This window comes from Myotis davidii, unplaced genomic scaffold (genome assembly GCF_000327345.1).
Source record: "Myotis davidii unplaced genomic scaffold, ASM32734v1 scaffold378, whole genome shotgun sequence".
NCBI classification, from domain to species: Eukaryota; Metazoa; Chordata; class Mammalia; order Chiroptera; family Vespertilionidae; genus Myotis; species Myotis davidii.
Genome location: NW_006290631.1, coordinates 1,966,070 through 1,978,722, shown reverse-complemented (window position 1 = coordinate 1,978,722; position 12,653 = coordinate 1,966,070). Strand labels below are relative to the sequence as shown.

The 12,653-nt window shown below is 55.9% G+C and overlaps 1 protein-coding gene across 3 annotated transcripts in view; it reads left to right on the top strand.

Moving 5' to 3' along the window:
* CTIF (CBP80/20-dependent translation initiation factor) overlaps nucleotides 1-12,653 on the top strand; it is a 183,110-nt gene that overhangs the window by 8,780 nt on the left and 161,677 nt on the right. For all 3 annotated transcript variants that reach the window (XM_006763644.1, XM_015563838.1, XM_015563839.1), the window contains 2 exons: nucleotides 8,698-8,771; nucleotides 9,666-9,770. In XM_006763644.1, coding sequence (XP_006763707.1) covers nucleotides 8,698-8,771; nucleotides 9,666-9,770 — 179 coding nt within the window. The remainder of the gene's footprint in view (nucleotides 1-8,697; nucleotides 8,772-9,665; nucleotides 9,771-12,653) is intronic.

Here is a 12,653-nt window from a genome sequence, read left to right as displayed (position 1 = left end):
CCCCCAGCCCAGCCGCACCCTGCCTCTGTCCAGGGAGATGAGGGAGCCTTGAAGGGCCCCTGCAGTAGCTTGCTCCTACCTTCAGAGAGCTGGCTGGGCTGAGGGATGGCTGCGTGGCCTGACTCTTGGAATGGCCACACCCCCAGTGCTGTGTGAAGCTGCTCGGAGCCGAGCACAGCTCAGCAGGCCAAAGAGTTGACGTGTTTGCAAAAGGATTTTCTGTAGACTCCTCAGCCAGGGAGTGCAGGGGCTGGTGCTAAGCCCTGGTGGGCCTGAAGCATGGCCCTGCCTTCAGGAGGCCTGCCATTTAGAAGGACAAAATGATGTGTGAAAGGGTGCCCAGGGCCGGGCAGGAGATGCAAGTTTCCAAAGGTGGCCCAGACCTCAGGCGGCCCAGGGTTTGGAAGCCTGGGCAGGCGGAGCGGAGGAAGGGCCTGAGTCGGACCCCTGGGTGGAAGGCTGTGGTTGGGACCCGTGTGCTACACACCACGCTGCATGAGAGGCAGCAACTGCATTGGAATGGGGTCTCCTGAGGTCAGGAGGACTTCGGTTCCGTGATGAAAGGCTTGATATTGATACGTGACTGACTCAGTTAATTAGGGTACCAACAACAGAGTGAGGTAAACCAGGGAGAAGCTTCTTTCTCTCTCAGTACAACCTGGGTGGGTGCTCAGGGCTGGCAGTGCAGCCCAGTAGTGTCAGGACAAGTTCCTTGCTTCTCGTTCGGGGCTATCTAGGGGGCTGCCTTTGTCCCCATGGTCCACAAGGGCTCACGTTCCAGTGGGAGCACCACCCTGGGCCTCTGATGGAGGAATCCTAGCTGGTGAGGGCTTCTGTTTCACCAGCTGCCCCTGCCCACACGGAGCGGCTCCCTGATGGAGGGGAGAACCACAGCTGCCCATTGAAAAGGGTGTTTGCTGAGTGCAGCTCCGATGGGATGCTGCTGGCCCATCCATGATTCAGGGCCCCCTTCAACCTGGTCCACTAGATGTCGGAGCACAGGACCAGCTCTAAGCGACAGCCACCCGCCCCACAAGCACACCCACTGGCCTCCCATCCAGGCAGATTCATGATGTGATCAGGCTGTTCCATGTGCATATGTCTGTGCCCTCAGCCAGCTGGTCAACCCAAAGATGGGAGGTAGGGCGGCTCTGCTTCCCTGACTCCCCTGGCCCAGGGCCTCGCACACAGCCGGTGCTCATAATGATGCCGGCGTTGGCCCAGATCTAGTCCATGCAGCCAGCCCCTAGTGGGCCCTATGCCTCTGGCCACAGTGACCTTGCTGAGCTTTCTGAGGTCACTGGGATGACAGGGCAGTTCTACTTCCCCACAGTTGCCCACAGGGGAGAATTAGTTCCAGAGGAAACAGGCTCAATTGAGACCGGGGTGGCGGGCTGCTCTGGCACTGCCCCTGACTCCCTACCTTGGCCCCATGTGCCCAGGAAAGGTGGTGGCCAGAGGGTACTAAGGTGCTGCGTTCTGCCCAGAACGCTCTGTGTAGCGGGTTGCAGACCATGGTGGGGCCCAGATGCAAGCCCCATCCAGGGATTAGACATGCCCTGGGCTTGCTTATTTTATTTCAACTAATATAAAACAAGACAAATGAACAGAATCCCTTTGCCTCCTCTGCAGCCTGTTCGAGGCACAAAGTGGGAGCAGCCTAGAGTAGGCCGAGTCCCGCAAGGTGGGAGGAAGGAGGCTCAGATCAAAAACTGGGCCACACATAGTCCCGGGAAGGCCTGTCCAGCTGCAGCAGTTGGGATCCAGCTGTACTGAGGACTTGGCATCCTGGCACCTCTTCCCATGAGAACTTGTCCATCACCTCAGGAGGAATACATACAGTTTGCACCTTTCCATCATATTGGGGGAAATGCATGGAGATGATGTGTTATTTTTTGTTGTTGTTAATCCTCACCTGAGGGCATTTTTTTCATTTATTTTTTTTTAAGAGAGAGTGGAAGAGCAGGGGAGAGACATAGAGAGAGAAACATTGACGTGAGAGAGATACATTGATTGGTTGCCTCCCACACGTGCCACAACCACAGCCAGGGGGGTCAAGCCTGCAACCAAGGTGCATGCCCTTGACTGGAATTGAACCCAGGACCCTTCAGTCCACGGGCTGATGCGCTATCCACTGATCCAAACCAGCTAGGGCTGCATGAAGATGATTTAGAGGAAAGCATGAGAAAACATTTCAAGGTCCCGGCCTGGGGTTTAGCATTTTAGGGAAGAAAGTTGCAGGTGTACGAAGGTCATGTGGGGTCGGGAGGGGGCAGCTCTTCTCTGTCTGCACGGAGGAGCCAAGGAAAGAAAATGAATGTTCACACAGAGGCCTGTGATTAGACCTTGGAAGGACTTCCTGACTGAAGGGCTTGGCTGGCCGTGTTGGCTGCCGAGCAAGGTGATGAAACGGTGCTGGGAGCCTAATGAGCACACCTCCTTATCAGGCGGGTCCCTGCGGAGCCTGGGAAAGGTGGGGGCGTGTCAGAAATGGTGTCTCCGAGTCCTGGCGGCAGCCTGTGATCCCACACTCCCGGGAGCGTGAGAGAAGAACACTTCCCTGTCCCATCACGATGCCCGGCAGCAAAGTGAAGCACCAGGAGCGTGTCCCAGAGGTCAGGAGGACAGAGGCCGGCCCAGGTATGGCACGCCGCCCAGCGTCTCTTCTGCGAAACGAGGCATTGGGCTGCACAGACCTCCGAGCCTCTCTGCAATGTATTCCATTGTTTACGTTCTCTGTCTCTGTGAAATAGCCACTGGATCCAAACAGCTGCCAAGAGCAACAGGAGGTCTGGATTTTCCAGATTTCTCTGCTGTTCCCCCACCCACTCTGAATCCTATGCCAACCTGCAGGCTGGGTAAACCCTCGGTGCCAACATTGACTCTGACCCAGGAGATGGCAGGTACCTAGCAGGACAGAAAACTTTTAGACAGTAGCTGCTCTACTCCAGCCAAACAGCACAGGAAACACTGTGGCCCCTCCCACTCCACGCCAACAAAGACCCAGTGGGAGCCTGGACGTCCACCCTCGCCCGGCTGTGACAGGTGCCTCAACCTCCCCCAGTGGGTGGTGTCAGAGAAAGCCAAGTAGGAAGATGCACCTTGCCTCCCTGCTGGCTTGTGAAAGGGCCCTTCCGCTCCCCATGGTGTTATCGGAGACCAGGTAGGGGAGCTGGACTTGCACCCCACCCCGCAGTGGTGAGACCCCTCCCCTCCCTGCTGGGATGTGTCAGAGGAGGCCTAATGGAGAACTGGGACTTCTTTGTCCAGTGGTAAGACGGCCACCTCCATGGCAGGGTCACTGGAGACCATATGAGGGCCTGTAACTTCGCCTCCACCAGCTGTAACGGCAGAGCACCCTTGGACTGGTTATACTGTGGCCGCGGCCCATTTCCCCTGCCAGGGCGGTATCCCAGAAGCCAGTTACAACAGATTTAAATGCGATTTAGAGTCTCATAACATATCACGGAAGTGCCCTGAATGCAGTCAAAAATCACCCGTCCTACCAAGAACTGGGAAGATTTCTTACTGAATGAAGAGGGGATAATCCATAGATGTCAACACTGAGATGTGAAATCGGACTAGTATCTAGAATATATAAAGAACTCCCCAAAATCCACATTAAAAACAACCCAATTTAAAAATGGACAATGAAGACACATACTTCACTGAAAAGGATATACAGGTGGCAAGTGAGCACACGCAAAAAGACGTTCAACACCATTAGCCACAAGGGAACATCAGCCCACACCTATCGGATCATCTGTAATGAACAACGCCAAGCGCTGGTGAGGGTGCAGCGTGTGCCCCGTCAGACACTGCTGGGTCACTCAGACACGGCTGGGGGAGATGTCCCGCTGTTGTGGAAAACAGTTGGGTAGATTCTTCAAAAACTCAACATGCAAGAACCATCTGATCCAGCCATTGCATTCCTGGCTGTTTATCCCCGAGGAATGAAAACTTATGTTCACACAGAAACCTGTACTCAAATGTTTATAGCAGCTTTAGTGATAATAGCCCAAACTGGAAACAGCCCACATGTCCTTCAGCCACGTGACTGTGGGACAAGCTGTGGCACTCAGCAATAGAGGAGCCAGCTCCTGCCACTCACAGCCCTCAGGGAATGGTGCTGAGTGAAAAACAAAAAGACAAAAGCCAGTCCCCAGAGTTACATACTCTCTGATTGCATTTTGTTCAAGTGGGGACCGGTTAGCCGTTGCGAAGGCTAGGGAAGGAGGGGAGCCAAGAAAGTAGGTGTGGGTATAAAAGGGCAACCAGGGGGATTCTTATGCTGGTGGAAATGTTTTGCATCTTTTTAAAGAAATATTTTTATTGATTTCAGAGCGGAAGGGAGAGGGAATGATGAGAGAGAATCATTGATCGGCTGCCTCCCACACCACCCCACTGAGGATTGAGCCTGAAATCCAGGCATGTGGTCATCAAACTGTGACCTCCCGGTTCATAGGTTGACGCTCAACCAATGAGCCACCCGGCTGGGCATGTTCTGCATCTTGACTGTATCAGTGTCGGTATTTGGGAAGTGACCTTGTCTTAGAGGAGATATATTTGGCCATGGGCTTTCGTCATTATCTCCCACCTCTCCCTGGTCTTTCTGGGTCTTAATTCAAAGACGGTGAGGATAGAGAGGGAAGAGACAGAATGGACAGAGAGACACAGAAGTTCCAGAGTGATAGAAATGGCCTCCCTGCTCCTGAACTCAGTGCTGGCGCCTCCCAGGAGGTCCTCTCTGCTGGCTCTGCTCTGCCATGCACCCTTCCCAGGGGCCCTCCTACTGTAAGGGGGTTAAACTGTTGGGGGCCCATCATAGGCTTTCCCACGTGCATGTGGGCGCTGTCCTTGGTGCTGAATGGACACGTGCACACATGTGCGCGCACATGCACACGCGCATGCACGCATATGCACACGACACAACTGTTTCTCCTTGAGCCCTGCCTTTCCCCACCTCCCTCTGTACTTGGCTTCTTATTTCCTTTTTGCTGAAGCAAACCCAAGTCAAGTTTGAGAGCAGCTTTAGACCCAGCCCTAGGAAGTATCTGTTTTGGTCAGGTTCTATCTAGTTTCTAAACCCTTGCAGGCTAGAGTTGTCAATGCCATGCGCACACATGTGCGCGCGCACACACACACACACACACACACACACAAGTCCTTCTTAGTTGTGTTACTAAAGAAAAGAAAGCAGCACAGAAGAGGGTTCTTTCCCCTCCACGACACCTGCCTTGGCCTGTATTCCTCCTGCACAGGGATCCACTTCCACCTGTTTCATTCACTCAGACAGCTCACACCCCATGTTCCCTCCCAAGTTCACGACAGCAGATGTCCCCTCTCCACCAGCACTGCCTTCCCAAACACGGCAGAGACAGACTCGAGGGCCCAAACAGTTGTGGGGGGTGGGTATGTGACTGCATTATGGAAATCTGTAGTGGGGTCGGAGTTTATCTGAATAATCGCACACTGCAGTGGTTAAGAGCACGAACTCGGGGCCTCTCTGGGACTTGCTCTGTGAACACGGACAAGTCTCCGGGTCTCCGTATCCTCCTCGGGGAAATGGGGGTCACCACACTGGCTTCCGTGAGTGCTGCCTCGTCTGCTGTTGTCATCACCTGGGGTCTGTCTTCCCCTGAGCTGGGGTAGCTGTGCTCCCAGGGGGCCTCTCGGGGGCAGCTTCAGTGTCCCAGCCCGTGGGCAGGCCGCTTCCATTTCTCCTTCCACACTGTTGAAAGTGCTCATTAGCCCTCTGTGGTGGCGCTGAGAGCAGCATGCTTCGCCCTGGCATGGGGCCCCTAATTGCCAGTAACGGGCCGTTGTGAAGTGTGCAGCCGCGGTTAAGTGCTAACAACGATCCCCTGAAAGGGGCGCTTGTTTTGGATGGGCTTCTCGAAGCTCTGGCATTGCAGCAACCTGGGAGCCGGGCCGGGGCCGCGGAGCTGGGCGGGGCGGGGGCGGGCGGAGAGGAGCTGTGCTCACAGGCCAGCCGGGAACCGCAGCCTGCAGAGTGTTCCTGAAGAAGCCAGGGGGCTTTGTGGAGAGCTCTCAGTGCCTGGCCTCTGAGTCCTTGATAAATAACAGTCATGGATGATGCTGGGTCCCAGGGTTAGGATGGGTTCGGGGAGGGGAGTGGGCAGGGAGATACAATAAAAAAAGCGAAGCCAGGGTTTATTGTGTGTGTGTGTGTGTGTGTGTGTGTGTGTGTGTGTGTATGTAATTGATTTCAGAGAGAAAGGCAGAGGGAGAGAGAGAGAGAGACAGAAACATCAATGATGAGAGAGAATCACTGATCGGCTGCCTCTTACACGCCCCACACTGGGGATCAAGCCCACAACCCACTCATGTGCCCCAACCGGGAATCGAACTGTGACCTCCTGGTTCACAGGTCAGCACCCAACCACTGAGCCATTCCAGCTAGGCCCAAGCCAGGGTTTCTACCTTGGAAGAGATGGCAGGCTAACTGGAGAAGAGAGCTAACAGAGAGAGCATCAGATGACTGTTTCCTAAGCGGGGTTCCATGGAACCCTAGTCCTGCAAAGTGCTCTGTGAAATACTGTAAAGAGGAAGGGCAAGGTAGATTTCTGGTCAAAAGAGTGTGGGAAATACTGCACACTATACTGCCACCCATTTGAAGAGTCAGCATCCATGTAAAGCCAAAAAGGCACTGAGAAGTTCTGCAATTAAATAATTTATTTCATGATCTCATTGTGTCCCAAACATTCGACCAGGAAGCCTTTTTTTTAAAAACTTTTTTCTCCCCGTGAAACTCTTCACCATCCAGTGTTTCCAAAAGCATGGTCCATGGACCCCTCCAGCTGCACACAATTTAAGCCATCAGCACTCCCCTCCCCGGGTGACCCGGATGCACCCTGACACATGAGGGCCAGCGGGTCAGTGTTGCTAGGACACCAGTGGGGAGCTCTGCAGCAGAGCAGTCAGGCAGGGTGCCACCGGGGTACGTGCTGTACATGCTGTGGGTTCGTGGGGCACGAGCGTCGAGGAAAGTGCAGAATAAGGAATGAAGGGTCTTTAGCTGGATCGTAGCAGAAGCCTGGGGGAGGGGGTGGAAAGAAACTTGCTTTTTCCTCTGAGCCCAGGAAGGCCACAGTGGCCCAAAGAGGAATATAGCCCCATGGCTTCGGCAGCCGTGTGTGGCCTTGGCGCCCTTCACTGGCGGGCCTGCGTGCCAACCGCACACCGACACAGCGTCACCTGTGCGCTCAGGAGGAAGCGAGGCCTCCGCAGGCACAAACAGAAGGCTCGAGGAGGCAGGGGGGCCTGGGAGCAAGCAGGCCCTGGGCACCTTCTCTCCTCAGCTTGTCCTCTCCTCTGTGTGGGTCCTCGGTGGGAGCGGGCTCGGGTGGTTTGAGGGTGAGGTGGATCTGGCTCCTGCTGAGTTCCAGAAATCAGGTTGCAGTCCGCCTGTGTGTGAGTCCATCTGTCCCCAGGCTCCTGTCCCTCTGGCTTTTTGATTTTTTCTGGGCACTACAAGGGTTTGGGGAACAGGTGGTGTGTGGGTGTGTGTGTGCATGCGTGTGCATGCATGTCGGGGACTGTAGACTTTGAGGGTTGATGTCCAGAACTCAAGGAGCGGGGACTCTCCAGGCACTTCTCCAGTTTCAAGGGCTTTGATTGGCTCTGAAGCCCTCAGTCAGAAAATTGCCCTTGACGTCCTCACCTGTGAGTCAGTCTTTCAGACGCACAGGCAGCTGGCCGGCGCCTGCTCCACTTACAGGGTAGAATCTGTTCCATTGGTTGGCAGGCATCTGAGGTGGACGTACTGCGTGCCTCGCTGGGCCACTGGGGGCACCAGAAGAGAGGGTGGCAGTCGAGGAGCTTAACATTTACTTGGGGCCATGGATGAACCCTGGGTTCCTCGGTTTCACTCCACGTGGGATGTATTGATGCCGTGCTGTGCTGTTTTAATGTGTTGATCCTCACAGCTGAGTGATAGTCTGGGATGTGAACACACCACAATGGATCTGTGTGGTCAGCGGGTGGGCGTTCGGGGTCTCCTCTGTGCCGCCTGCTGTTGGTGAATGTCCGCCCACATTTCGCGTCTGTTCACACCTGGGAGCACAGGCCTGGGTCGCAGGGCATGTGCACATTCAGCATGAGCAGAGGTGGAGGTTTTGCCTTTAAAGAGTGAGAGGATGGATAGCAGGTAGCAGGGCTCACGAGCGAGGGATGGCAACGGGCGTGGAGGCAGGGAGGGCAGAGAAGCCATATCACAGAAGCTGGAGCGAGTAGTGTTTTCCGTCTGTGGCTGGGCCTCGCAAGAACTGTCTGAGTGTGGAGACGGGCGCTGGGTGACAGAAACCCAGTTGCTGGCATAGGCTTAGTCAGTGGGGGCTGCTCAGCGCCGCCTGATTTCAGGGAGTCGGAAGTTGACCCCCACGGGGACCCTCCAGTGTGCCTGGGGGCAGCTCGTCCATGTGGAGGCTTGGAGGAGAGCCATGGGCTGGGGCGGCGAGACCCGAGCCGTTTCTGTACCTGATGGCACAGCTCCAGCACACACCACTCAGATGACGGCCGTGCCTGGGCGGAGGCTAGGCGTCCACCCGAGTCCTCCCAGCTGCCCAGGATGACCAGCCGAGGGGGCGGGGAGACCTCTGCAGCCCCCTCTTGTTCTCACTGTCCCAGCCAAGCAAGTAATGTTGCCCCTTCCTTTCCCCCCTGCCCCCCTCCTAGAACGGCAGCAAAGATAACTCTCTGGACATGCTGGGCACAGACATCTGGGCTGCCAACACCTTCGACTCCTTCAGGTGAGCTCCAGTCCTCTGTGTGGTGTGTGGCTCTGGCTGGGACCCCAGCTTACGTGTCCTGATGCCAGTGGGGCCTTTGGGAAAATGTTGAGAGTTCACTGATGAAGCAGCAGGAAAACTAGAGGGCGTGAGATAGCTTACAGCATCCGGCTGAAGAGGAAGGAGGTCAGGAGAGGAGAGATGGAGATCGAGGGAAGGAGAAGGAGAGAGTATCAAATGGGAAAAAGAAAGAGGAGCAGAGGGAGGACTGGAAGGAGCAGAGGAGATGGCTCCGGTGTCAGACAGCCTGGGTGGGTCAGGACAGAGAGCTGTGGCTGGGAACCTCCCCTCTCCCCCTGAGGTCACAGCTGGTGGGGCTGGCAGTGGGGAAATCTGGAGGAAGGAGGGGATTTCAGTGGCTCAGACTTTAGAGCAGCGGTTCTCAACCTGTGGGTCGCGACCCCTTTGGCGGTCGAACGACCCTTTCACAGGGGTCGCCTAAGACCATCCTGCATATCAGATATTTACATGACGATTCATAACAGTAGCAACATGACAGTTATGAAGTAGCAACGGAAATAATTTTATGGTTGGGTCACAACATGAGGAACTGTATGTAAAGGGCCAGAAGGTTGAGAACCACTGATCTAGAATGTTCCTGATGGACCAGGTTGGAAGAACAGGTGTTGGCCAGGGTTCACGGGCTACTAATAGGCTCCTGCCCTGGTGTCCACCCCTCAGGCCGTGGGTGGCCTGGCCCTTTCGCTCCGCTCTGTCTGGCTCTGAGCAGGTTCCAGACACACCCGGCTGGGCAGTCCCCAGAGCTGACACCACAGGCTCCGTTTGGCTCCATTCCTTGGCTGGGCTGGTCTCCTCCCGCTCGCCTCTCATGTCCTGCCCTCCCTCGCCCTCTAGTGGTGCCACCTGGGACCTGCAGCCTGAAAAGCTGGACTTCACCCAGTTCCACCGGAGGCTCCGACACACGCCCAAGCAGCCCCTGGCACACATCGACCGAGAAGGGTAAGGGGCAGGGGCCGGGGTGTGGAGGGGGAGGGGGGGAGAAAACAGCTGTGGCTACACCAGAGCTGCAAGGGGCCTCTCCCTGGACAGGACGGCGGTCCTGCTGCTTGAGGGACACAGAGATGAGTCCTGGCCTCAGCCCTGCAGGCTCCCTGGCCTCCTGCATCCCTCAGCCACACTGCCCACTCCCTTCCTGACCCTGCAGTCAGTAGCCTAGTGCAGTGGGTCTCACACTTGACCAGAACCACCCGGGGGCTTGTTAAAACACAGATCCCTGCATCCACCCCCCGAATCTGGAGGTCTGGGGTGGGGTGTGAGCGTGTGCGTTTCTAACAGATTCCCAGGGCTGCTGCTGGTCCTGGGACCCCACTTTGAGAACCAGTGGTGTAGTGGATGCTTTTTCACTGGGATGTCTCACTCTCTACTTATTTCGTGCATCACTGTTGCCTTCCCCTTTTAAAGAGCCCTGTCTTCTTGGGTTTTTATGGCTTCATCACATAGTCATGATTGATTAAATCATTGGCCGCTGGCGATTAATTCGACCTTATGCCCTTTCCCCTCCCAGAGGTCAGCGGATGGGACTGGAAGTTCTAATCCTCCTTCTCCCCATCCTCAGGTTGCCTAGGGACTTTCTACAGTCGCCTCATTAACACAACAAAATCCCTCCATCCTTTAGGAACCCCCCAGGATTTGGGGAGCTCTGTGCCAGGACTGGGGAGGAAGAGCAAATATCTCCTATTATAAACTAGAGGCCCCATGCACGAAATTCGTGCAAGAGTAGGCCTTCCTTCCCCCCCACCCAGCTGCCGGCACTGGCTTCCCTCGCTGCCCCCGCTTCGTCCAGAAGGTTGTCCAGAAGGACGTCCGGTCTAATGAGCACATTACACTTTTATTATTCTAGATTACAACATCACACGTGGTAATTCAGGTTTTAGCTTTTTGAGGAACTGCCAGTGTTTTCCACAAGCGCTGGGTATTTCACCTTCCCACCCGCAACATACAAGGGTTCTGATTTCTCCACATCCTCGTGAACATTTGTAATTTTCTTTTTTAAGTTATACTCATGGCTTTTCTTTTTCCTTCCGAGCCTTCCCTGCCCGCTCCTGTCTCCCTGTCGCGTTAGGTCTGAACATAAGTTTCCTGCTCTCACCTGGCCTCCTGCAGCCACTTTCTGTCCCACCCACCCCTTCTCTTGGCAGCTGGTCTCACCACATGTAATGAGCAGCAACCTGGCCGGGTGTGCTCATCCTCCTTTCAGAGCTGAGAGGGACGCAGCTCAGAGAGGCTGGACCTCACCCAGCCGCTCGCCCAAGTGGCAGAGCCGTGATTTAAGGCCTCTGATGCCGTCCAGTGTAACCCTGAATCTGCTCCCCCCTCAAAACTATGCAAAATCGTCTGCACGTGCATATTTCTAGGGAGAGGTATGTCGCGCATGTCAGCCTCTCCCAGGGGGCGGAGCCTCTCACCATGTCCTTTTTTTTCATTGTCCTGTTTGTGTGGATTCCATCAGAACGTTTGGGGTCGTTTTTGGGGGGGTAGAGAGGGAGGATGGCCTGGAGCATGGAGCACCCTGTTAGAGGCCCGGCCCAAGGCTCCCCTGGCCCTGCCTCACGCTGTCGGCTGCTCACTGCACGCTCAGCCCCTCATTCTGCAGCTGCTGCCCATTTCCTCCTGCCCTGCTGCTGGGCAGGGCTGCGCCCACACAGCTGAGCTAGGAAAGCTGACCTTCCCACGTCAGGAGCGGGTTTTCAGCGGAGGTGACGCTCCCATCTGCCTTGTTGTGGGTGAGGTTGAGCGTGGGGTGCGCCATGGGAACGGCATGTTGCATTTCTGAAGCCCAGTCGCTAGGCCCCCTAGGTGCCCGCCTGGTGCTGGGTACTGTGAGTCAGTCTCTCTCTCTCTCTCTCTCTCTCTCTACTGTGAGTCTCTCTCTCTCTCTCTCTCTGTCCCTCTCTCCCATAAAACACAGCCCCCTGCCCAGCAGGACTGTTTGCTATGAAAAGGAAACACACACCTATTCATGACTGAGATTGTGCAGGGAAATCAGGCTCGGTGTGTGGTGTAGACATTTAGAGAGTGCGCACTGTGAAATCAGCTGCCAGGCGTGTAGTCACGTGACTGCGAAGGGGTCAGCGTGGAGAGCGCTTTGGGAGGATGAGCTGTCTGGGAATGGCTTCGGGAGAGACACACAGCATATCCCTGGGAAGCTCCCATCTCTCCCGTGTCCCCTGGGAGCACGTGGATGGTGAAACCAGAGGGAAAACTGAGGCCCAGAGGACAGAAGGTGTCTGATGGGGAACGCGTGTCATAGTCAGGCTCTCGGAGGGTCTGCACCAGTTCCCACAAGTGAACAGAACAAAGCACTGGTTGGCAGTGGCCACAGATGACTCAGGGGAGGAGAAGTTCCCGGAGCTGAGCGCCGTGCCCCCTCTGCAGCCTGAGGGACCGGCCACAGCCCCTCACCAGCTGCAGACCAGGCTCACCTACTCACGGGAGCCTCTAGGATTTGCTGACGGTCGGCCGGGGCTCCCATAGTCACCTAGTTGTGGCCAAAGTCTGTCTCCTCCTGCTCCCAGGGAGTCGGGTGCAGCGTCCTGAGGCCGCCTGTGGCTGGGCTGGGGCTGAGTGCCCTTAGGGCCCTGCCGCACTGGGGCAGACGCCACGTGCCCGGCCACTGCAGCATCTCAGGAGCAGGCACCACGTTGTTGCCAAGGCGTCCCAGGTATCCACGGAGGGACAGAAATTGGAAACAGCTGTTGCCTTGGAAACCCTGTTGGCAACAGTGAGTCAGCTGGTCTCCATCTATCTTCTGCCCTCGAGCCTGCAGTCATCCAGGGGTATGAGCCCGGACAGGGTGGGTCTAGGGCCAGGGCAACACAGCTT